General features: G+C 45.0%; 1 protein-coding gene across 1 annotated transcript in view; it reads right to left on the bottom strand.

Annotated features, from left to right (window-relative positions):
- Window positions 1-26,633, bottom strand: part of PRKCH (protein kinase C eta) — a 119,630-nt gene that overhangs the window by 53,354 nt on the left and 39,643 nt on the right. The window contains exons 3-9 of the mRNA XM_074869003.1: window positions 15,682-15,832; window positions 14,840-14,874; window positions 13,266-13,354; window positions 11,485-11,614; window positions 10,442-10,569; window positions 8,031-8,174; window positions 7,117-7,290 (exon numbers count right to left, since the gene is read on the bottom strand). Coding sequence (XP_074725104.1) covers window positions 7,117-7,290; window positions 8,031-8,174; window positions 10,442-10,569; window positions 11,485-11,614; window positions 13,266-13,354; window positions 14,840-14,874; window positions 15,682-15,832 — 851 coding nt within the window. The remainder of the gene's footprint in view (window positions 1-7,116; window positions 7,291-8,030; window positions 8,175-10,441; window positions 10,570-11,484; window positions 11,615-13,265; window positions 13,355-14,839; window positions 14,875-15,681; window positions 15,833-26,633) is intronic.

Raw genomic sequence — 26,633 nt, 5'->3', positions numbered from 1 at the left:
CACTCCTTCCCACTTGAAAGATAAAAACCAAAGGGTTGGATGAACTTAGAGGGGAATAAATTGAGGAATAAGGAACTAGAATGTATCAAGCTATAGACATCACCTGTTAATCAAAGATTTATAGGACATCTGCACCCCTCAGCTGGCTGCTGGTATCATGGTATCTCCGAAGAGAGTAGCTCTGAAAAGATCATGCTCTTTTTACAGCCTTCAGTTCAGAAAAAAGCTACTGGAATTGCTGTTTCCTGTTTGGAGTGACCAACCTGAGGCAGCTCTAGCCTGTTTTTAAAAATACTGAACTCTGAAATATGTGCTGGCCTCAGACTGTTCTGGGGAAGGCTAGAGACCTCTACAAGCTCCGCCAAAGGTCTTCAGGAAAATCAAAAGTGCCAAAACACCCAAAGGCCAATTGGAAACAGCTTGCTATGAGGGTTTTGTGGATCCATCCTCTCACCTTAAACATCACCTGGAAAGCAATACAGATGCAAAGAGACTGAAACCTGAAGCACCCCTGGGTCATACCTCAGGTGGTTACCTCTTCCCTGAGCTACACTGCCTTTCTGCCTCCCCCCAATAATGACTGGCACCTGCTTGCTCAGGCTGTTTGTGACTTGGTTCCACTTTGACCCCTTTTTACGTCACAATTTCCCCTATTTGAAGTCCAAAGAAAAATAGTTTCACATACTGTGGCTAACCATAAGCAACAGCATCTCCTTCAGCTACCCGTGCACTAAACTTGATAATTTTGCTTAACAGTTACGATCTCTCTCATAAGCCACTGCAGATGGAGACAGGCATTTTCTCAGCTTCATAAAAATGCAAGTATCTAAAGTCCCTCAACAACCAGGGGTGGGAAAGTTATGCTCAGGGGCTACAAGAAGATGATGGCAGCTAACCCTTTGGTTCGTATTTTCACTTCAGCTCATATCACCTCAATGTGCAGCCTAAGTGTGGGCACCCAGTGTTTACAGATAAAATCAGAAATGTCAGTCTGATCTTGTTTCATCTTCTGCAAGTGAAACCACTCTGGCTACAAAAAAACCCTGACCCCGTATGTTCCTGCAATGAAGAGACCACCGCAAGGTATGCACGTCAGAGAAAAGCCGAGCCTTTCAGACTGGGCTTTGGAGGCCTCACACATCTGGTTTACCGGCAACTTGTGCCAGCAAAGATGTCATGGGGTTTTGGTGGATGTGAACACTGCAAAACCACAGAAAAACAAGGTTTTGACCAGTCTGCCTTTATTTGGTGTTATACAGGACAGGAGTCAGAGAAAGGCAGAGACTGACTGCCCCTCCCGTGGTTGCAAAGCCAACGTGAGGGCACCGTGACACACACCTGCAGAAGCCGCACCGGAGAGGGAAGGTGAGGAAAGGAAATTCCCCTGTACCTCCCTGTCCAACAGCCCCCCAAAAACCCTAACTCACTGCCTCAGGGCCCCAGGTAAAGCACAACTCAAGGTCCTTCAAGCCTGACTTTGGAAGGACTCTGCAGCAAGCCCCCAGGAGGGCACCTGTGTTTATGTCCAGAAGGCATGCTAGACTGTACCAAGCTCTTTGGAAAATGCCAGGCCTAGAAACAGGATGTCCCCATCAACATGTTTGCTTGATTTTGACTGGCAGCAACAAAACTGAAGTGTGCACCGATCTTCCAGCACGGTGGCTTGGGGCTAGCAAGTCTCAACACTCAAGAACAGGGGAAGGAGTCTCAGTGCTTGCAGAAAAGCATCCGAGAATTGCACTCGTCTGTCGGGTGTAAGCACGTATGGAGTTATGCCTCCCCGACATGCCAGAGAGGGAGGGCTGGGGGTTTAGAGCCTGGGAGATGATCAAAGCTGTCCTCTCTGCTCTCAAAGGGCTCCCTCTCAGCGTCTTTCAAAGAGAACATCAAAGAGGCTTCACTGCTTCCTTACCGCCCACCAGCAGTCTCCAAGGCCTGTGTCAGGATGCTTGTTCATCTAAGCAGAGCCCCGGGAAAGCTGCCACTGCCTTTCCAGCCTTCCTCACCTCCACCATGCCAGGCTCTGCCCCAGGGCTGCCCTGTGCTCTACCCATTTGGTGACAGTGGAGTGGTTGATGGACAACCAGGCTGATGCTGGAGATCCCCTGGGGGGACCCTGACTGAGGGACTTCCCTGGACATACAAGGGCACCTAGACCTCTCCTTTGGCATCTGGGGACCAATGGGTGGTTAAGCAGCCAGCCAGCTGCCACTGCTCAGTCCCACCACTTTGGCTGGTGGGCCCTCACTTGAAACTTATGTCTTCATCAAAGGCTCCAGGTTAGCTCTAACACTTCTACAGGCTCATCTCTCTAACCACCTGGGTGATCCATGATAGAGTGCCCATGCTGACCCTGGGAGAATTGCTTGAGTGCCCCAAGAGCCAGCAGAGACGTGGAGAAGCCTCCCCCTTCCACGTCAAGAGCATGACATCAGCCTGCAGCTTGTAAAGGGAGCGGAAAGCTGCGTGCCGGACAGCAGGTTGTCCTTGTAAAACGGGACCAGTTCAATGATTATGCTGCCCTGGAGTCCCTGGGCCAGTCCCCAATGGCTTCAGTAGCACCCCTGCTAGCTATTATCTTGGAAGGACGCTTGTTATAGAAAATCACGCCCCCTCTGCCAAGTTCTCGTGTCTCACTATTTTTGGAACAACATGGTTAGGCTCTGTGCCTCAGCAACTGTCAGCAGAGCCACACGGAAAGCAAATCCATATAACGATCAGGTTAGCAGGGACAGTGCTGGAAACAGCATTGCCTGGGGGACAATCCCCTGGAAGCACCCTGCAGTCATGAGAAAAGGATAAGGGCAATAAACATAAAACCCAGAAGCTATTTGACACTATTTGCATGGGAAGATGATCTCCCCCAGCCCTTTTCATTCTCATGCATACGAGTGGAGACAAAAGGATTTAAAAGCAAACCACCTGTGCAGGAAGGATGGTTCCTAAACTCCAAAGAAGACAGGACCTACTTACTGCAAACTCATTTTAATTAAAACATTCCAGGATCCACATTCCCCAGGATTAAATTACTGATTTAGCTATTTATACATATAGCCTCTTTCACCCATTCTAGGACAGTATTGTTGAGGTGTTGGATCACACCTCAGGTGTGATCAGGTGATCAGGTAAATGGAAACAAGCATTTTTTGGTGCTTGTGACCCCTAACGCAGGATCCACGATTACCCGTAGGTCAGCTCCAGCACCTGTCAGCAACTCACAGATTACTGGAGCGGGAGCATAATCCTCTCTGACACTAAAGGATGAGTCTCAGGCCCTAGAAAAAGCAGAGGTAAATGGCTTAGGCAAAGCGTAAAGTTCCCAAGGCAAGGCTTTCAATTTAAAACAAACAAAAAAAAATTAAAGATGTGGTGAGCAAGGAAGACCTCACACAGATGCAGCTGGAACGGGACTTAAACTGCACACACACACACACCACACACCCCCCCCCCCCGCAAGGGAGCAGCAGGACTCCTTCCTTGCCTTTCACAGGAAAGGAATCTGGAGGTGCAAGTCTAAAACTGCCCAGCCCAGCGCCGGGCACGCAGAGGGCCATGGTCCATCCTCTGCCAGCCTGCTGTGCAGCTAATATTTCCTCTTTAGGCTCTGAAAACTGTGACCCATACCAGGCAGAGACAACCCTTGCAGCTCCTACCACCTAGTGGCTGCAGTATTTCTCTGCGACAGAGCAAGGAGGCTGTTTGGAGGTCAGGCAGCCTCAGCCCACCCTGGACAAATAAAGCAGCCCTTGCTAGCGGGTATCACTTATGCTGCAGGTGAGACTAAATTAGGACCACACTGAGCACAGAGGCAGCACAAGAGAACAGAAAACCTTTATGAAAACCATCAGCAACTAATGTAAGTACAGAAAAACCTCAGCTAGCTCTAAAACAAAAGTAGCAGCAATATAGATGAACTCAGGTAACGCACTGCTGTTTCTGTACTTGTGCCAGCTCAGCTAACATTAGCTAATGCACTACAGAACATCGCACCATGCAGCACAGACGTGCCCCAGGCTGTTTAAGTTACCCCCAGGCTGCTTAAGGCAGGGGAAGAGTTTGCTGGTTTGGGTGGAATACTATACAAGAGTCAGAATTCAAATGGTTCTAGATCCAGCCAAACCCTCAAACCCTTTGAGCACTCTGTCCTCAAACTGTTGCAGCATTTCAGGTACTTCCAAGGTCCTTCCTCTCCAGTTTTCACAATTTCCTCTTAAACTGGAGCGGGGCCCATAACTGGACACCTCTATTCTAGGTGCAGCCTCACCAATGCCAAGCAGAGGGGATAATGACTTCCCATGAGCTCCTGAAGCAGCCCAGTACATAATTTAACTTACATGCAATGAGACGGTACTGGTGGCACCTACCATAAGCCCCAGGTACCTCCCAGCTGGGCTACTACCCTGACAGTCAGTCCCAGCCTGTCTTGATGCATCTTATGGGATCAGGCTCTGACTTTGCTTTGACAAATGGTAAGAAGCCTCAAAATGACTAGTTCTTGAAAAATTCCTAAAGGCAGGCCCAGTAGGACATTATTTATCCAAGATCTCCACAGCAGACTGGAATCATGCTTTGTTTTTTATAACATAAACCACATTTTCAGAGTGTGGGCTGCGTAATACATAAAATGTGGTTTCCATGTAACTGTGAAACTAGGTATTGTTTGGTGTAACCTTGCCCCCAACTCCAAACATAAGTAACATTTTAAAATATGGCTGCAGGCCGACATTTTGAGTAAGTGGTTACTCATTTTATATATATATTCTTTTCTGTCAAGTTTGTGTTAATGGAGGGGATAACCCAATGCCATGTAAAGAATGAGACCCTAAGTACTGTATCAGCCTGGTTAAGCCCTCCTGGAAGGGCTCTGTCCAATGAATACCCTGCTGTTGCAATCATTCCTCTACTATAGCAAAGGGATTTAATTATGCTTTTATAAGCAATTTAAATCTGGTTATTCTGGATTGAAGTGGGTGTCACTGAGTGCAGAACATGGGCAAAAGACATGATGAACCACATTAGGCTGAAATCTACTTTTTCTTTTGTAAACACTTCCCTTTTTGGTTTTGTTTATTATTGAAGTGGTGTTATGTTACTGACAATCCAGATAATGAAGCAAAGTGGGATTCAAGTAAAAGAGGAACCTGGGAAAGACTGGAAATAGCAGGGTCCTCCTATGACAAGCACCACTCCCTTGGCACCCTTCCAGAGACTGACCAGCTCTGTGTTCAGGGCAGCAAAGGCTGCGGGGTTCTTCCCTCCGCTCCTCTGACAAGCTGGTCCAGAAATTCCTGTTCCAGGCTGCTCTACTGTTTAGCAACCTCCTTTTCATTTCCAGTCTAACTGTATCCATGGCCAGTCTAGACTCATTTAATCTTAGCCAGCATCTTGACAGTTTTGTTTCCCTCCTCAGTGTTCAACATCTGCAGACATCAATCAGATCCTCTTTTTGCTTTCAATTTGCTAGTCTAAACAGGCCAAGTTCTTCCCTTTTTTTGCCCTTTGCAAAAGACTGCAATTACTTCATGAGCCCAGAAGACCTCATCTGCACCCATAGTAGATTGCATTCATGTTTTGAACATGATGGACGGTACTAGCACGGTGACCTTAAATCTTCCCTAAATTCATGGGAAATACTCTACAAAGCCCAGAAGAGCACAACTGCTATTTTCACATCTACACTGCAATTCAGTAAGCAAAATCATAACAAAGAACATAGCAATGAGTGACAAAAACCACTGCTATCCCGCATCTGACCTCAAACAGCACACATCAGTACGGGACATTTTTGATATTTTACATGAGAACTTCAGTAAGTCCACTCAAATTCAGGCCCTGTGTCCTCATATTATGAAATAAAAAAGGAGTTTCCTTTGTTACTAGTGACAACAGTGAGCTTTAAGTTTTGTTTCTTCTATACAGCACAGCTGCTCTGTGAACCATGTAAGCTGTATATAAAAAACCCACAAAACCAAACCACCTCATTTCTATTACGTGAGTCTACTCAAGGGTTCCACCCTAAACGAGCACAATTCTTAAACTCCATAGCTGGCTGTTGCATCAGCCCAGTGAGAAGAGAAATGGGTAGGTGGCTAGATGCTTTTTTTTTTTTTCTTCTTCAGTATTTTGGGCTCATGTAGGAGGACTGAAGCCACAGTTAAAAGGGCAAGTTTCTCCTGCCTCTTAGAAGAGGAAAACAAGCTCTATTACCATTTAGCAATGGACAAAAAGCAACTGGAAAGGAGCCCAGGCAGTTTGGAAGAGCTACGCTGCAGAAAATGCTTTACTCCTAACAACAGCTTAGCTCAGGGACTCCCAAACTTACCTTGCTGGGACACGGCTGTGGTCACTGCCTCCATCACAGCCACTACTCCCTCCATGACCCACATCAGCAACAAGCTCCCACCCACATGCACACACCAGAGGAGGCTCTAAGCTGGACAGGCAGCGCATGTGCAGTCCTGGACAGGCAGCGCATGTGCTGAGGTGTACATACCACAAGTGACAGCAATGCTATCATTTGTCTTATCTACATGAGAAGAAATGCCAACTGTATATAGATCTGATTCAGTGTCCGCACACATCAGTAAGATCCTTTCCAGTAACCCCAGAATGATCTTTCATTCAGTTCTGAGCAGTATACAATGGCTGGTAGATAGAGGAGGCTACTCTTGCTTCCAAGTACAATTCATTAAGTTTGCAGATAACTCAATGCAAATACAGTCCTTTTAAAATTCAGGTAACCAGACAGCAGCGCCTGAGATCCCACACCAGCTGGAGGACACTGCAGGTCTGTAGACATTTGTGCACATGCATTTGGAAATGTTCACTGGCACAAAGATTTTTCTAGGGAAGACACAAAGAAAGGCTTCCCTGTTACTACCATTTTGTTAGGGAGCCTAGAACAAGGCAGGATTTTGTTTGCCAAATGGCCAGCAGATGTTAGAGGTGGATTATAGCAGAGTGCTCTGTTCAACCTTGAGCTGAGAGGTTTCTCCTGTGCCTAAGGTAGATATTTATAACAGGCCAGGGAGCAAATACACAGGAGAGCGCCTCTCTGTCCTGAACATGCCAGCCAGTGTCAGGAGGAAGGCTGTCCACTACCTGGGCTATACTTACAGGAGTCTGGAAGCAACAGTAGAGCTTGGTGAGGAACGGGTGGTTCCTTGCTAAAGAAAGGATGCGTTTCTCAGTCATGGTGCATTCAACATCGTCATCTTGAAGAATGACGTCCTTCTTCAACACCTTCACTGCATAGAGCTGCCCACTCTCTTTCATCTTGGCAAGCATCACCTAAATCAAAGGGGAGGATGAATCGCAAGTGTTGAGCCCTCAGTCTCTATGAGCAACACAGAATGTCTCGCACCTTCTCACACTAGAAAGGTCAGTTATCTCATGACCAGGCTTGTGGATGCAGGTGAGTCAGCCTGTTAGCATGGGCATCAGTGTACAATAGATGACACATATGTTACTGCCTGCAGCAGGCTTCTCCAGATAGAAATACCCCCACACATTGCTCCAACGTCTGCTGTGGAGCTAGCTGATCAAAGCTCATCCACTGCGTCAGGGCAAACCCCCTGAGCTGCCATCCATCCCACTTCCCTCCTCGGTGACCGAATCCAAACGCACCATTTCACATTGGCTTTGTGGCAAAGCAGAGAAACGAAATCCCCATCTCACTGCATTTAAAACCACTGCCTTGTTTCCTTTAAAGGAAAAGTCTTTACATGCTCCAAGAGATGCTGCCCAAATGAGTGCTAATGCACACACTCGCAATTTCTGGTATGGGCCCTGGCATGCAGCTATTCCTCTGGTTGCTAATGTTTTTCTTTTTTTGTGATATCCAATTCTTCACTTTGCTGTCAGCTTTCTTTCTCTTCCCTTTTCGCCCTGCTCTCTGTAACCAGCCTTGCTGCACAAAGCATACTCCACTGGACAGCCTGTGTACCACGTTATAGAATAACTTCATCTACCTTGGAGCTTCTTAAATGAGGAATGCGGTTTTCCCCAAAAGAGCCACGAATAACTCTCACCTTTCCAAAACTGCCCTTTCCCAATACACGAAGGAAGGTTAAGTCTTTGATCCCAAGTTTGCTTGCTGAACTTTCACTAACATTGTTGACATCTTTAAGGCTGCCTTTTCCCTGATGTCTCAAAGTAGATCTTGAAACCAGTTTCTGTGGAGGAAAGTAAATAAGTATCAGTCTGCATAGAAATTGTACTTTTGCCTCAGAAGTGTACACAAGTAGTCAACCTACCAACCTGGGCATTTAGGACCTGTTCAGATGCACTGTAGGGCCACTGGAACAGAAAGAACATTGGTACCACCACCCCACATAGCTGTTACGTGTGACCGGCCAACCTCGGCACTGCACGGAGCTGTGCTGAGATGTCATCGCTGGTTCCTGACCTGGGCATTTTAAGCTGTAAACCCAGCAGATCCAAGAGGCAAGCCTGCCTCTCTCCATCCTCACTTCCCAGAAAAATAAGACAATGAGTGTGGAAATCCAAGCCTCCTATCTAACATCAGTGCAAAGAGAACTGCATCATTTCTGCAATATGTGAAGTACTGATGAGATCTAGAACCCAAGCAGCTTTCATCTGAATCTCTTCGGTTTCTGACTGATTTTAAGACTCTTACTCAAAACCCAGTTCAGTGGGACCCAAACTTCAAAACATTTTTCTTTCCCACGACTGGGCTGCTAGCTTCTTCCACTGCTGTAAGGAAGGCTGTTCATTCCCACGCCAGCGGTGAGGTGTCTGCATTTTACCACTATTCGCACACATTTCTAGAGCTATATTTGCAGTATAGAATGATCAAGTAAACCTCTAGTGCCCCCTGTTCGCAGCTCTCCAGGCATGAGTATGCATACAAACCACGAGTACTTTTATTCAGTTTATTAGCCCGAACAAAGTCACACGGACTTCTTGAGCTCCACCTTGTGACTACTTTGGTGTAAAGCAAAATCCTTCCTGCACACAAGACTTGTCTGACTGCCACAGAAATGGCAATCCCAGCCATGGGGAAAGAACCAAGAGCATTCAGGACAGCACCCAGTAAAACTCCCAACAGATTTAAGCTTACAGCACAGTATGAACACTTACCTAGAGCCTTTAGTTCATGAATAACGAGAAGAAACCGTTAAACACCAAGCAGAGATTTGTATTTTCCTGGTTCCATCTCCTTTTGACGTGCAGATTACGCAGACAACAAATGCTAACAAGTGCTGATTTTTACAGAACTGAGAAGGGAATCTGGGACTTGTGTTTTCCTATAACTCCCAGGACAACTGTCCTCCTGAACTGCTGCTACAGCATGAAGAGCAAAGATAAGAAAGTCTCATTTGCTACAAACCAACTGAAATCAAAAGGGGCAGCACAGTCTAACTTGCAGGCAAGGCTGATACAGTATCATGAGGTCAACCCATGTAGCTGAGTAACTGTGTGACAAGATTTACCACGTCTGGGCAAGTATGTTTTGGGTTTTAATATTTTCTTTTTGGTCAATTAAAAGTAAATAGACCAATATTTTATTATGGGTTATTGTGGTTTCAAGCAAACTCACTTTTCAAAACTGCTCACAAAGGAAACGTGATGAAAACTTGTTATCAAATGACAGCTCTGATTTTCATTACCCTTTACGGGCATTTTCACTCAAGCTCTTGCAGTGTGTTTTAAACTGTCTGAATAGACTCAGATATACAACAGCTGGATTTTTAGGATGCCTTAGGTACTGACAAGCAGAAATTGTACACACATGTCCCAACCCTGGCAACAATCTCACTGGGACCCTGTCTCAGCACAGACTAGAGATGATGTTGTGTTGACAGGGACCTGGGCCCTGTTGAGCTGGGAAAACTGTACGGAAACAGTTTCCCCAAAATCACTCAGGAACAGTGACAAAGTGGGGAAGAGAACCTAGGCCTCTTGCTGAGCTCTTCTTATGCTCTATTCCAAGTCATGTGTGCAGACAGTGCATTTGTGTTTGCAGGAAAGGTAGGAAAAAAAAAAAAGGTATGGCATGAATTATATTGACCATTAATTAGTTTGGGTTCTTACTCTCCTCTCATTCATGCCAAACAGATAAGAGTCAATGGAGTCACACAGATAAGAGTCAATGGAGTCACACAGATAAGAGTCAATGGAGTCACACAGATAAGAGTCAATGGAGTCACACCACTGTGAAACATAAGTGGACAGCAAAGCAACACTTATAGACTAAAGCCTCTGTCAGGGTAAACCTGGATATAAGACATCCATTTTCCAGGTGAAGTCTTTGCCACAAGCCAAAGACAGCAACAGCCTACTCATGCAGTCCACCACCCAACGTCATCTGCTATAACTGAAGTCTCTGACTTTTTCTGCACCCATATAAAGATTCAGTTGTAAATGTTTTAAATAGATGAGGGGGAAAAAAAAAAAAAAAAAGAGAGAAAAGACTCACCGAATTTGGGGAAATGCTTCCTGGTTGCAGACCCATGCATGCCAAGGTTTTAGCAAGCTCTGCTGAGTTCACCCCACAGTTCGGTGCAACATTTGCTTGGCATCGGATGTGGACATTCATTTTACAGACTGACAGGGGTGATGGTAAGGATGGAAAGTAAAAGCAAAGTAACAATTAAAATAACTTGGAGGGATTTGTTGCTGAGAAATAATTTAGCAATTCTGCTTCAGGAAATATACCCATCCATATCTACTCTGCATCTTTAAACTAGAGAGATTTTTGCCACTGATCTCAGCAAACAAAATTAGGACCCTCATAAGAGAATAAACTCCTGAAAATCAGGAATATACCCCAAACTCTCCAAGTAGGATGTCACATTGCCTGAAGCTATTCATTAGCATGCTTGTCATGTATATAAATACCATTGCAGCTATGCCTGCAGATAAAATTAGCATTTATAGTGCCACAGAATTTGCAACAAACTTCCCCTGCATTTGCAGGCATCTAATTTTAAAGACATTGTTCAGTAGGAAACTAAAATCTTCCTTGCTCTCACTCATGGACACACACACCCCCTCTTGTGGGAGATGAAGGCAAACGGAGACTGTTACGATTTTACAGTCTGGATCACTGAAACAAAATCATAACACCAGGACATGCTTTGTCATCAATTAGCAGCATGACAGACAGGGTAGTCAACCTAAAGCAATGACCTTCTTTTGCCCTTGGATGCCTTTTCATTGCCTTATCTCATTAGCCAAGGAAAAACCTTCAGGTAAAGGGAAAAATGAATGCAGGAAGCAGAGATACCCAAGAATATTTTCAATAATGCAAGTTAAACAAAGCTGTGCTGAGAGCACAAAGTAGAGTCCTCTGGAAGCCAGAGATTAAAAAGTAGATCAGTGGTTTTTTTAACTCTTGCAAAGATGAATATTCATTGTGTGGTTTTCTCTTGAGGGTTGCACAAATCAAGCCCACACAGTGCATCAAGAGTCTAAAAATATATGTATTTTGTGAAAAGGCTACAGAAAGAAGCTGCTCACTTTTACACTGTAGGCCCTGTCGCATGATTCCCCAGAGCAAGGAACCGCAGTGGTCACAGAAAGTCGGGACTTTGTAGTTGTGGACGCTGAACTTATGAGGAATGTTGATTCCAAACCTCTGTTCAGTCACCTGAGGCACCAAAAGAAAAGCACAGATTTAAAATTCTTATACATATATAAAAGCTGATGTTCATTTACATACAGGCATTTAAGTGCAGAACTATGAAAATAATTCCAATCAGAAAATGTCCCAATCCATCACCTCACTGAGGTTTACTGCAAGTGAACAGTGACCAACCTCACCTGCTGCAAGCCTGCTCTGGTTTCCTTGATGGGCAGGCTGAACTACCTGACAAAGCAGATTTTAAAAAAAGACTGCCTAGCCAATTTTAAATTCTTAAAACCAAGTTAGAATTAGAAATGTGGATTACCTCACCACAAACTTATCACACTGAAGTGCCACATATAAATTATGTCAGCTACAGTTTTCAAATTATTAACTTGCATACTATGTGCAAAGATGTAACTTTAGGTCAAACTGTTGATTTTACTAAATTTAATATAGAATACTTTTCCCAGCTCCTCCCAAAATTCTCATTCCTCTTCTCACCCTCCTTGTTATTAACAGTCTTTCATTTCAGGCCCAGGTTTTGCTTTATCACTTGCTCTCATCCCCTTTTTAACCTTGTTCTTTTCCAACTGTGAATCATTCAAACCTCAAAGACACCACAGAAAATGTTACATCGGCTGACGAAACCCATCCCCATTGAACCTCCTCATTACTTTCCATTTTGTGTCTCAACATGCAGATCCTGGAAGACTGAGGGGGAACCCACCACTTTACAAAGAAAAGTCAGAGGTGAACTGAAACAATGAGTTTAAACTGAGCAGTACTTCCTCACCTTTGTCTTCTTTTAAAGTAGCTTAGAGGTGTTATAAACCCTTCACAATCCTAAGAGGTGTGAGGAGACTCACCATTTAACTTGCACTTTAGCCTTAAGCACTTATTTTCATCTGGTTTGGCAAGGGGTCATTTTAAGAAGTCTAGCTCAGAAGTTTGGAGGCAAGAAATAACGAGAAAAGGCAATTGTTTATCTGCACTGGAAAGAAGGTTTCTGTATGGCACACCATAAAAAGCTACATCCCAATTAAAAATATTTCAATTGAATTTTCCTTGCAGTTATTAAACAATTTCCAGTTATAGAAATGAGACATGCAATGCACAGGGCAGTTTTAGGTGGGGATGCTACTCCCATCAAATACAGTCAAAACTAGCAAGAAAGAAAACCTTCAGAAACACAAGTTATGCAAGGGTTCTTTATTACAACAGAAATAATTTCATGGAGTGAAGGTGTGGAGCAATGACTAAATGGGCACTTTAAGTTACCAGAAGAGAAAAAAGAGGCATAACAAAGACCAGTAGTTTGACTTTAAAGCCAGAGAAATCCACATTAAGAACCAGGCACCAAATTTTGATGACAACACAGTTAATCACACAAGAAAATTACCAAGGAAAACAGTGGTTTTACTATTTCTTGATGACTTTCAATGAAGACACCCTGCCTTCCTAAACTATGTGCTAGTCCAAACAGTTATTGGTATTAACAGAAGAACAACCAGATGACATTGCATGACCTTTATACACGTCCTTATCACGCTCTCACTTTTAAATCCATGAATAAACATAACAGAATAAATTGTTATAGGACATCCCCCAGCAACCCAGCCAACCCTGGAGATTCACAAATTATGATGACCCAAAATAACTAACACGACTTTACCTTGAGATCGGTCTTGTTAGTATTGTTTTGGCACGTGCAAGCTGTAACAATTAGATGATGGCAGCGCTTGTGTACAACACAGGTGCATACTAGGAAATAAAAAAGGCATGCTGAAAAGAGCTCTTCAAAGACTGAACAAATCAACCCATCAGCTGGGTCCTTCAAGGCTCAGATGTACCATCAGGACACAGTAAAGATGTGAAAAATAATTGGTGGCTTGAGATTTCCAAAATCTCATAACAGATCTGGAGAGGTATCTCCAACCCATTGCAACAGAAATTCTGCACTGGACCATTCATATAGCCTGGAAAACAGCTACCTATATAAAATATGTGTGATGCACACAGAAACAACAGTGCAACTTCTCAAATGAGCTAAAAAAACTGTTGTTGAAATAATTACCCAGTGAAGAGTATTTCGCACAACATATATACAAACAACATTAGAAAACACAGGTCTGAGTCATCTCAGTGTCAGAACGTTTCTTACACTGGATATCCAAGTGAGTCCTGCCCAGGTTAGTTTGTCACTAAGGCCCAGTGCAATGCCTGCATCTGGGAAACTGAATAAGTGCAGCAATACTGTGCTGTGTCTAGGCTAATTAGTGAGTCCCCATCAAGGGGAATAATCAGCCCTAAAGCAGGGCTGGGCTCTCTCCAGGTCTGAAGCTGTATTGGCTGGAATGAACTTTGATTCCTCCACTCCATAACCCAGTGTGCACGGTGGACACCACTAAGGGCTGTAGCCACTGTCTACATAAGGAGATTTTTGTAATGGAAATTGCAAGCTGCAAATACGTTGCAGGGTCCCACACTATGCTGTTTGTTGCTGACTTAAGCTTGTACTCATGAAGGGCTATCAATAACGTCCACTTTCACCCAGAAATTTTATGCAGGATATCCATTTAGTTTACATGCAGCTTCCTTTCATTTGAGGACACCAGTGCCCTATTATATTGCACAAGAAACAGGCTGTGTTAGGCGGCTATACTGAATGACCATGCACCTGCGAAGCAAGTAATTCTGTCATCTTACCACAGAAAAAGGGAAAGGCAGAACAATAATTAAGTGCAAACAAGCACCACATACATCTATACAGCCATTCAGCCAAAACACGCATTCAGACAAAAGTGCTGCGCCAGCCCACAAGGCTGCCCTTTGAAGTCACATCCCTTATTTCATTTTTTTTTAACTTCACAGGGAGAGAAAGGAAGAGGGTGGCCATTCCAGCAGGGTACTTTGTGTTCCAATACCAGCTGAACACTGTCCTGAAGGGACCTGGATGTCTCAAGTCTAGCTGGGAGTTGCATGTACTCAACAATTCAGTGGATCTGCAAAGGGTGAAGCACAGCAACTGGACCCCTCGGTATTTGTATGAATGTAGGTGGTCGCTCCCGCACGCATGCAAGCCGTCAGCCTGACGGCTGCTCAAATGCACAGCTTTGGCTGGCTGGGGAGGAAGAGAAGCGTTGACTTCAGAGAAACTTGTAACCGCAGGATGTCCCAGCAGTACAGGAAAGCACTCCCAAAACAACACATCCTACAGACACACCACGCAGGAGCAGAGCACCTTACCTTGGCACTGGTATCCCTGCTTCCCAAACACGCCCCTGTCCAAAACAAAATATGAACATAATTTAACATCAGAAAGCCAGTCCTCTTGCAGATTGTTTGCAGAGGAGAGAGCCAATATGCAAGAGGATCCCAAATGACCAGATCCCTGGGGCAAAACTACCCAGCAATAATGGTGCAATTCAGCACAGGGGTGTGAGAGCGTAAGTAGCTTATAGGGCAGGCTGTCAACATGCACGTTATTCCCCATGTTCCCCCTCACTCTAGTTTCTGAAATACCTCGTTTTATTACAACACACACCACACTTATTAGACTGATCCCAGCAGCCCACACCCTGTTATTACCTCTCCCACTTCATGCTCTTTTGAGACATATCTAAGTTTTTCTCTCTGCTCTGCCTACTCCCCCACGTGTATCACCTCACACCTCTGAGATGGCTTTTCTGTTCTCAGGCATTTTCTCTAGTTTCAAGCAACTGTTTGTTCTCACTGTAATCTCAAAGTTCCACTCAAGTTAATATCTGGGGTCTTTCTTCAGATTGCCTGAGTTACTTTTCCCCCACCCCGAAATAACATCTGTGCTTATAAGTGAGGAACATTGCCTCACCCCCACACCATCCCACATTGTTTCCAGCATCCAAGATACACACCACCTCTGGCCTCTCTGCAGTAGACTCCAGTTTGCAGCATAAATATACCCTGCTACATCCGACAGCCAAAGGGAATCCCATCCTTGGCCCTTGGTAAAGTGCTGGGTGACTGATTCAGGTTTGGGGATGGCATGTCAGTCCTCAAACCACAAAGGGACAGGAAGCTCCACACCATCATGTTCAAGCCATTCTTACCAGATGAACTCCCTGCAGTGTGAGCAGTACGTAGGCTGTCGCAGGTAGGTAGCCATGAATTTGTGCCCGTTCACCTGATGCACTCGCCTTCGCATTGCCCGCTGGCGTTTCCGAGTGAGGTTCTTAAAAATTCGATCCCTCTGGAGGGTCCCTGTGCAGGGGGTAGGGAAAAAAAAAAAAAGAGCAACAAAACATTAACATTATCAAGCACAATTATTACTCCTGCTTTTGCTATGGCACAAAATACTTTCGAAGGCCACAATTACATTCTCGGTTTAGGAGTCATGGGACCATGGTCAAGAAAGAGAATGGCACCTGGGACAGGCAAAGAAGTTAATTGCAAAGGCCCCTTTAGCTCAAAATTACATTCTTCATCTAGAAATAACTGCCTCTTCCCATCTTCCTCTCGCTCCTCTCCCACGTTGAGACATGTCACTAACCCATTAATTCACAAGCTGTAAACAGACCAGAAGCTCAAGGCTAATGAGTTTTTACAACTCACAGCTTTTTGGGCAGTAACTCCTGAAAACATGAATGCATGCAACCAACTGACCAGCACCCCAGTTGCTGAGCCACAGCAGTTGCCTTGCTCAGTGAATAGTGCTTATCCACCTTCAGTATTCTCATGCTACACTTTGTATCACACCTGTAGCAATTTTGTTTCTTGTATTGGACAAGAAGGTACAGCCTAATTTTTCAGGGACTGCCAGTGTTTTGGTATGTGCCACTCCGTTTTCTTTAAAGGGCTCATTTTTCAAAGGGTAGATAATATTTTAAAGTTCTGGTAAGCAGGAACCCTAGAATTGCTGGCATTCAAATCTGAATTGTCTCAAGATTAATTTTTTTTTCTTTAACTGAGTTTAGTTCAGCCATATAACAGTTTCCTAGCAAAGTTCAATTCACACAAGTCATTCTTAAAAGACAGAACTGAGCTCTAGATCAAGAAAGCCATTCCCATATAGCAGCAGCCATCTGACTTGCAAATCACAGCCAGCTGGTCTCTGGGATTCTTGCACAGACCAGGTCAGACTCAGCTGAGCTTCCCAGATCAAAGCCTCATCTGGGGCACACTCAGCTCAGAAGAAAGAAATGATATTTGCAGTTTTCAAGTTAGTTGCTTTGCAAAGTAAAGGCCCTGCTAACAAATGCATTTGGGGACACACACTGGAGTTTGCTAGAGGTGACTGTGCACTGATGTATGTACTCAGGACTCTTGTTTTGAGCGTGGACTGGATGCAAGACAAACGCCAGCTATTGCCAAACCCTCTGCACAGATATAATGACACAGGAAGGGACAGGCGGTCTGTAAACTCCCCACCCATCCGATCATCCTGAAGCAGTGGATCAGCAGCAGTACCCAAACACAGCTGTTACCATCCCACTTCATTTACCCATAAAAAGGGGGCAGAGCATTTCCTGACTTTCAACTAGCTTTGTTGATTAACTGCTGCGGGGAAAAAAAAAAAAGGGGAAAAAGCTGTCAACCTGATCAAGGCTTGAAATGTAAGAGTCCCACATCACAGGCGTATCTTCCAGTGCCCTTTGTAGGAGTGGAGATAAGGGAAGCCATCCTGTCAGTACTGAACCCAGCCACTTCAAAGTGCCACAAGCCACACGATGTATCCTTCTCAGTACTCTTGCCACACAGGTTTAGAAGCAAAGCTGGTCATAAAGCTCAAGGTTTATTTTTTTTTCTGCTGTGCTCTCCCAGCCATTTGTGTATGCATCTCCTCCACAGGCACTAATGGAAACCTCTTACCCGATGGCATGACTGCAACATGGAGCACGGCTTGACTTTAAGAAAGCTTGCATTTATTTTTAAAATTGAAGTGCACCCTATAAATTAGTATTATCCCATTAAAACAGAGAAAAGGATGTGGTAGGGCTGATCCAAGCACTTAACAGAAACCTGCCTTCACTGCAGAGCTTCAAGCAGCTGGGCAGAGAGACTGGCACAGAAAAGCCTGACTTTCTAGGAAAGTGCTTAAACATGTGTTTAATTCTCACTGAAGTCAACAGGACTCAGGGGACCATAGAGTTGCCAGACTGAATCAGAACATTGGTCCATCTAGTTCAGCATCCTGCCTCTGTCAGTGGACAACCAGAAACACATGACAGCAAGATGGAGGAACCCTGCAGCTGGGAGCTAATTTGCCTCTTTCCCACACACGAGATGTCATTTTGATCTCCAGAAGTGAGAGCTGATGTGCGGAGGTTTAATATCCCTTCCAAACATTCAATCATCATCGCACAGTTTCAATAGTCTCATTATCAACCAAAGGAAACATGGCTGAGAAGAACTTCAAGAGGTCAACCAGTTCATGCTTCTTCCCCAAAAGAAAGATCAAGAGCCAGTTGCTTCACTGAGCCCAAGCCTCCTGCAACTTCACAGGAATTAAAAATTAAATAACTAATTTAGAGAATTAAAAAAAAGAATTCCTTATAGTATTAGTATATAGTATAGAATTTGCCCACCTTTAAATTCAAGAGAACATCTTGATCTAGGTTTAAGCACATACTTAAGTGTTTTCCTGGATCAGGGCCAAACACCTCAACTGGCAAAGTATCCTGTCTTGGTGTACAGGAGAACTTCCAAGACATGGAAAGGGAAGAGCAGGGTTTGTGAGTGGGTGATGAGCACATAAGTAAATCACCTAAAGAAGCAGTTCGGTTACCAGCTTGCTTCATACCAGCTGCTCCATTAGAAGCCCAACAGCTGATGCTGATGCCCTTTAAGTTCATGCACTCACATTTACCAGAGTTCGAGTGTATGTTCCCAATTTAGCTCATGCAGCTCCTGGTTTTGTCATGGTTTCCCCTGAAGGATCAGCATAGGGTAATTGCCTCCCTGGTGCTCTCCCATGCAGCGAGAAGCCCACATGCAGCCATGAGCAAACCCATCGTCTGCACCAGGAGTAGGGGACACCTGAAGGTAGCCCACAAAGCCACAGAGTGGGATGCTGCTGGGTATCCCTGTGGTTTGCCTGGCTTCAGAAAGACTGTGGTTTTGAAATGGTTCAGGAAGACCAAAAAGTGACAGGCACTCGTTTTTTCATAGGCAGTAGGGGAAGTCTCCATGCTGCCTGCACTGGTGGATCACATCCACAGCCAGCCTTGAGCCTTCTCCTCTGAGCTGTACTTGGCCTCCATCTCCTGTTCTCCAGCCACTGACATCTCACACAGCACAACGACTTCTGTCTTACAGACCCACTTTTCATTAAAACACATGCCACAAGCTTTTTGTCCTTTTTTTTTTTTTTTCCTAAAAACACAATTCATATTTAAAACATTCCTCAAATTTCACATTTTCCCACACTACTTGGCTGCACTACCCTGCTAACTTTCTCCATATGCTCACCCATGCTTACATTCACCTCACATTGCACTATAACAAATCTAAGTGTTACTAAGCAGGAGACTGACTTCAGCAAGGCCTGGATTACTTTTCACAAGCAAACAGCTCTTTTGGGCACTGCTTTTCCCATTTCCTGATGCTGTCTTAAGTGAAAAGAAGAGAGAGAGTGCACAGCACCACTTCAGTCACACCTCAGGCCCAGGCATAGCTGCAGGAGACCATCTACCACATGATCTGGTGGATCTACATATACAGCCATATCCCACAGAATAAATCCCTCTTTCAGAGGGCTTGGGCGCTCACCCATCCCACGCACCACACCATGGAGCAAGCTAGTTCAACCCTTCAACAAGGCACAAGTGATTTTGAAATGGTGGAACATATCACTACCAAAACCACCTTCCTCCCAACCACCAGTCTCCCCAACCACCAAGACAGCAGCTCCTCAGCTCACACCCATCACATCTGCTAAACGGCTCCCAGCACTGCTGCGTGAGAGGTTGTGTGCAGAAACCATCAACGCAGGCTGAAGTCTGCTAGTGGACAGGGTGGCCAACGCAGCAGCCCCTCACGCCTCTCACCTTTAGTGTCAGAGGATGTAAAGTCGACATAGACATTTTCCCTGCTCACGTCCTGCATTCTGGCCAGTTTCCTACAGAATATATATTTTCCTTCTGCATGTGGAGAGCATTTTACAAAACAAAGCAGCTCTAGACCACTTCAGGAGATCCAGACTTTTAAAAGCCTCTAATCTCTGGTAAAGCAACAACCACCATGAATGGTTCAAATGTCCAAATACTGCTATAAAAACAGGCAAGCAATTGTTCAGTGAAGGGAGTTTCCACATCCGTGGTTAAATTTGGACGTCTGTAACTATGGGGTATTTACTGTGCCTGGCTATGTGCAAAAGTAACTACAAAATTAAATACTAAAAAGCCTCTTCCCCTTTCCTCCTCTCCACTCATGCCTAACACGTGTTTATGGCAGTGGAAATTATGCACGCTGAGGGAGAGGAGAATAAATAACCCACCAAGTCATCTGAGGACATCTGCATGCACTAGTACACTAGTCACCCACTCCACAGCCTCATTACACTGATTACACCTGCCCCCTGAGCTTACCTGATCCTGCCCTTCACAGCCAGAGATCCCCCCTTTCTCTCCCCCTGGTTTTTATTCTGGGGGGTAATTTCAGGTAGGTCTTTACAGTGGTGGCATAACTACAGCAGTAAGACAAGAGGAATGGCTGCAGGATGATGTGCGTGTAACTGTTTGCCTCAAGTAGGTAAAGCCTGTCAGGTCTCATCTATTGGAAATCAATCTCACCGTCGTGCTACCAACTGCTGCTATAACACCAGCACAGCAAAGGTCATTCAGGTACATCCTGATACATGACCTTTTCTAGGGGTATACTCCCATACACATCAATGGAGTTTTCCTTTGAAAGAAATACAGATATTTAAAAAGCAATGTAAAACGCCTTAAGGCAATAATGCTAACAGATTAAAATTTAATTAAGCCTTTTTTTATTAGTAGCAGTAACAGTATACATGTTCTCCCATGCTCCCCTGGGAGCACAGCAAGCAAGATCCCATTGTACTGAGTGATACACAGGCTCAGAGCAGAGACCAACCACTGAATTTATCAGACTGTGAAAAGCAAGATAGCGGATAGACAGACCCCTCGCCTCTCACAGGCATCGCAGCACTGAACAACGATTTCAGATCAGGTTAAATGCTCATCTAGCCCATGCCCTAACAGTGAGTAGTGGTGGGTATTTTAGGAAGAGAGTATATAAAACAAATCAAGTAAATGTGGGGGAATGAATACACACACACCCCTGGCTCCAGCCATCAGTATATAGGTGTTCTCTCAATATTTACCCAACATTGGGCTTCCTCACATCTACTGAATATAAACAGAGGCTAAACCAAGATGCACCAAGATGTTTATTTTCCAAGCTGGAAAACATGTATGTTATGACAAAAATCCCTTACAAAGGCTTGGTATCTTTTAACCAAGAGTTTTATCACCGTAATCCCGCAGATGGTCAAAACCACAGGAAGCCTGACTAATTAAAACATTATAAACCCAACACAGCATTGAAAAAGAGGCTGCCAGCCTGACTCTGAAAAGGGAAAAGGATTTAAAGACTACGACCCAAAACGGTATTTCCATTGCTGACTGTTCTGCTTCCCTAGTATCAGCACTGAAGAGGGAAAGCCTTGCCTTTCCTAATTACTGCGAAGTTTTTTCTTCAATTCCCCTCAAAAGTCAGTTAGATGCATGGATCAGCCAGCTGGAAAACAGCCATACCCACAGAGATCACGTTAATCACATGGGGTTTGTCTCCCACTTCACGTCTGTTGAAGTTTCTGTCCTTCTGCTGCTTTTGCCAGTCTGTGCATGAAACCAGAGTAGTTCAAAACCCAGGAGAGGCTCATTGCAAAGGAAACATGTGGCACATCAAACACAGGCTGGGACTTATGTTTGATCCAGTTGCCATTTTCCCCTCTGAAACTGGATAAAGTTTTGTACGAAGACCAGAAAAAGAGCCAGCTAGTGCTGGCAGCACTAGGTTGTCTTCTAGGACTTCACAGAAAACCCATGTTAACGGGCAGTTCATCTTTTAAGATGCCAACACATCAATGTTGTCTGAAAGAATAAGGAACAATGATGCTCTGAATCAAAAAAAAAATAGTTTTCCTACCCATGAGTATGAATCAGCATTATCAGCAGTCTTGGAAATGCAAAAACATGTAATCAGCCCTGCATCAAATCACACAGAACTTCGTACTTGAGGCAAGGTCTCCGTTTCTCATCCAAGTGCTGAAGTAGGGCAGATCCATCTTCCTTGTTTTCCTGCCAGGTCTAGGACATAAATTCATCTCAGCTGTCACCCTCAGCTCTCAGTGTTTAGCAGCACTGAGGCTGGACAATGATGTTTCAGTGCAGCAGCAGAAAGAACAGGATCAATGAAGTTCACACAACAGTATTAGTGAGCATAACAGTGCTCAGCTATTGCTACAAAAGTCCATCATAGGCTTATTTCTAGAATTACACAATGATGCCAAAGCTGTGGTGGCACCAGGACGTGAGATAGCAAAGCTGAGAGGACATGTCTCCATGTTTCCCAGGCTTACCACCTACAGCTCTGCTCCATCCATCACTGCTAACCTCACCATTCACCTCACCAGTGTGGAACTGGGGTCCAGGACCTTTTGGGGGTTCAGTTTTCTTCACTCACAGTCTCTTGCCCTTGGATGCAGCAGTGCCAGGGACAGCAGGACAGCTCTGCAGAGCTGGAGTGACCAGTACGTGGCTGCTGGGAGCCATCCACGTGAGCAGGAGGGAAGAGGGCTGCAAAGCAGAGGGTAGAGCCTAGTGCTCTGGCTGAAGAGGAGTAGCTGCTTTTTATCTGTTTGCATAAGGTCTATGAGAACATGAGAGAGGAGGAAGGCGGCAGCTTGAGAAACTCTTAAAACAGATATTCTGCTGCCACTTCCAGTCTACCGACCAGTTGTGAATACCATACAGGTTATTTTGCATAGAGTTTTAATTAAGGTTGTCACACAGGTTTTCAGACAAGTACAGGGCAGCTTACAAATATTATTCCCCACATCTGTTTTTACAAGTTATTTCTGGGAAAACTTTTTTAGATGTCTGCTTGTGGATGTTGACAGCTATGAAGCAAGGCACTGCAGCATGTTGCGCAAGGCTGAGGAATATGAATGGAAACGCCTTTCCATTCATTTCTGTAGTGAGTAACAATGAACTGAGCAAATGGGTTACTGAGGATAACAAAAGACTTCAGTGAACATGAGCAACCCCATGCCATAAGAGACCAGATTCTCACACAAAGCATGTTGCATGCCAGCCCAGTTGTGCTTTCCAGGCCACAGGCTGCAGAAATGCTGCTGGCTGCCAAGAAGGATGTGTTTGAAGGCAACAGCCACTTCCCTGCACTTCCCTCTCCCTTCTCTTAACAGCCACACCACTGTGAGAGAAGAAAGGGGACAGCCCCATTTTTCACCCTCTGCTAGTTTCTCTGCCAAAAGCAAGAAAGGTTTTACCTGCGCTTCATTTTATCATTCTATCTACGCAAGTTTTTGCATTCATTTGGAGATGGTAACCTCATGATACTTCTGCTTGCAAGAGAGACCAGGCTGGGGTGATAATGGCAGAGAACTGTCTCAGCTTGCACAAAGAGGAGATGCCAAGAGAGAAGCATTATATTTAAAATTAGAGGAGGGACTTGAGGGAGGCAGCAGAAACCTGAGCACTGAACTGAGCCCTTCAGAGCCCCAGACTGGCACTGTAACTGGAAGGCCACCTTGTATCTGTCCCATACCCAGCAGGAGACACACGATACTCATGCAGTTTGGATAAGCAAGATAAATAAGTCAGGCCATAACCAACGAGATAACAGATACGTGCTTCCCTTCGGCTGTAGCTGAACATGGGCTTCCAGCAGCAGAAGAGATCCAAAAAGACATCCCAGCCCTACTACTCCCTCCTCATGATGGAGTCCCCTCCCTACCATCTCAGACCTGCCATCATGACTCCATCTGCAACTGCTCCATAACCCACTCCTGTCACATTGATCTGGTGTATGACAGGCAACAACAACAACAAAAACCACCCAAAACAGAAACCCCTTATTATTAAAAATTTAAGTTGACCCACACAAAGAGTGAGAAACAGGCAGCAATAACTGCCTCCCCTCCTCAGCTTCAGGCAGAACGGCACATCTGCTTACAGTCTCAATTTTATCATAAGATGGGGACAATCCTCCTCCTTACTTTAATATGTGCAAATAATACTAGTACCTCGTACTTCTTACTGCATTGCTCATTAAAGCCTTAATGAACTGATTCCTCTCCCTCCTCCCCTTGCCAATTATAATCATTATTATTTCCTTGTGCTTAGGCAAGTGAATTTCCATTGTAAAACCTCCTGTTAGTCCTTCCCACCTATTAAACTAAAGAGAAAAATGTTGAGATGTGATTTATTAGGGAAGGAAACCATTTAAATACATTATTCATTAAAAACAGGAAAATAAAACTAACAAAGCAACTTTGATCTTTTCCATGATTAATTCATGCGCCAGAAGCCCTCTGCACCGAAAGTTTTAGAAGATTTTGAACTACGCTGGCTACAGAGCAGAACTAGCACTAACAGAGTAACAGCATTTATAGGTCAAAGCTACCAGTACTTGTGCAAAATCCTTGAGAAAAGCAGAATTGGCAGGCTGAGCAAACAGCAGGGAGATCCTGAACCCTCCCCTGCTCCTGATGCCTGGGGCTCATGTGTGTTGTAACCATCAGCAACTCGCATGCTCGTAGGTGGCTCCGTAGTGGGTATCTATTAGGAGGCCCTACCCACACAGGGAAGCACAAGCTCCAAGTTAAACCTATTTTTAACCAGATGCAGTTTAAAGCTATTTTTAAGTAGATGCTCTAGGGACATCCTTCTTTTAGGCTACGTGGCCAGCTTCAGAATTAAAATTGGCCACTTCGGTATTAAAACAAGAGTGTCCACACAAGGTTTTACACTCAACTAAATCTGCTTAAAATTCACACCTGTATGTTTAGGCAGTGCAATTTTCCAGAGATATGGGCTTAACATCTGTCTCAACGAAGGAGGGCCAGGAATATATTCTTTATGTAACATGAGACAAAACACACAAAGAAACCAGGATCGACAGAAAGCCAGTTGAAATGAGAGTATCAAGCAGCTTGTGTCCAGAGGGACCCAAAGTTTTACAGAATTTCCACAAATGGCAACCATGTTCCTCAACACAGCAGCCATCCCTAGAACAAAACCTTAAGCCTTCCTCACCAGGGGCACTGCACCTCTCAGTGGGAAAGCAAATTGTAACCCAAAGCACAACAGGAATCTAGTCAGGAACAAATTAATTGGGAGAGCTAATTAAGTAGGACAAGTTAAACAATCCCCTTTTTCTGCTGTCAGGGCCTCCGACTGCTGTCGTGCAATGCCTTAGCCTTTCCCCAGGCCCTAGAGGCTCACTGGCCTTGTGCTCACCTGGGAGGATGACCAACACCTGAATCACCACCCTGTAACACCTGGATTCTCCTGGTCGACTGGTCACCCAACAGTTGCACAGACCCAGTCCAAGTAGTCCGGCCACATACTCAGCTCTGATTACACAGCCGATCCCCAGTACTCGTGAGATTTCCATGTGGCAGCTTGCTAATAAGTTCTCTAATTGCAACAGCCTTAAAAAGCAGGTTGTTTACCATGTCGCTCTCCCACGCAGATTCCCACACACCATGGGCTGAGCAAGACGCTGCCACAGCAAAGCATCTGTCAAAAAAAATAAATTCAGCCTCTTGTATTCCAAGCTTATTGCTACCATGAAGACATCTGCCAAAAAAGCAGCACTTCTCAAGACAGTCCCCACCTTGGTAATGCAGCTAGGAAATACTCACTGCTCAAGCACTCAGGCTAGCAGTTGCACTTGGCTTCATTGCACAGCCCATCCTAAAACACTTCCGCGGATGGCACGGACCATTACTGCTCTGCCATGCACCCCTCCCACTGCTGGCAGACTATAATTATTTCCCAGAGGGATTTCCCAAGGGCTGCAGGCCAGGAGGAGTGGCACGTTCAGAAAAGACAGCTGTCCCTGACAGCTTCCCATGCAGCTAACACAGCTAGACCTGATCTATCCCCCTTCCCCATCTTTTCCCCAACAGCGTTTTCACCCTGCAATACATATTTCTCCATTTCTGAGATGATTTCAAAAGTAGATGTCCCAAATCAATACAAATACAGCTTTGAAAACACCGGGTGCCACATGGAGAGGGTGTTGTTTGCCTTGGCTCAGTATCTCTTTATACGCAGAGAGAAGGAAGGACCCTACTGGTTTCACCAGCTCTGTAACGGCCACCAGCACCACCAACCAATTTGATTCTTGCAAACAAGTGGCCCTTTCCACCAGGTGTAAGAGCAGCAGTAATAACTACGTATTCTCCTCCCTGCGGGCTCTTCCATCTCACTCCTCTCAATTAATGAACAAGCAGAGGTGGGTGAGAGGGAAGAAAGTCACTTTCTCCAACAGCTTGTGAGAGACACCTAAAACCTGCACTTCTTTTCATCTTTTTTCCCAGTCCCTCAATGGAGAAGGAACACACGGGGGAGGGAATTTGTTTAGGCTCAAATGACAGAAGATGAAAGCCAGCCTGTGGTTTGATGCTCAGAACAGCCCTTGCGCAGATTTAAGCAGTTCTACCCCCACCAGGCACCCTGCCTTTCTTCCAGCACTCCCTTCCACACAGTCATTTTCCAGCCATTTTCCAGCTCCCTAATCTGGTTTGCCACGCACCCCACAAACAACTGTGTTAGCACAATGGGGGGCATGAAAGCAATCTGGGGGGAAAAAAAAATCAGCCAGACTTCCTTGTGCCATCTGCTGTGTCTGTGTCCTTAGCATCCAGGCTCTGCACTCCTCCTTACAGCACGGACGAAGCTGTGTGTGCTGCCGGACTCAGCCCTGAGTGCCCACCGCATGGGACACAGGGTGCCTCTATAACTAAGGTAAGGCTAATGTGCAAGTTATCATCAGCCCTTTTGGA

This window comes from Strix uralensis, chromosome 4, assembly GCF_047716275.1.
Source record: "Strix uralensis isolate ZFMK-TIS-50842 chromosome 4, bStrUra1, whole genome shotgun sequence".
Taxonomy (NCBI): domain Eukaryota; kingdom Metazoa; phylum Chordata; class Aves; order Strigiformes; family Strigidae; genus Strix; species Strix uralensis.
The sequence above is the reverse complement of the archived record's forward strand: the minus strand, read 5'-3'. Positions and strand labels throughout refer to the sequence as shown.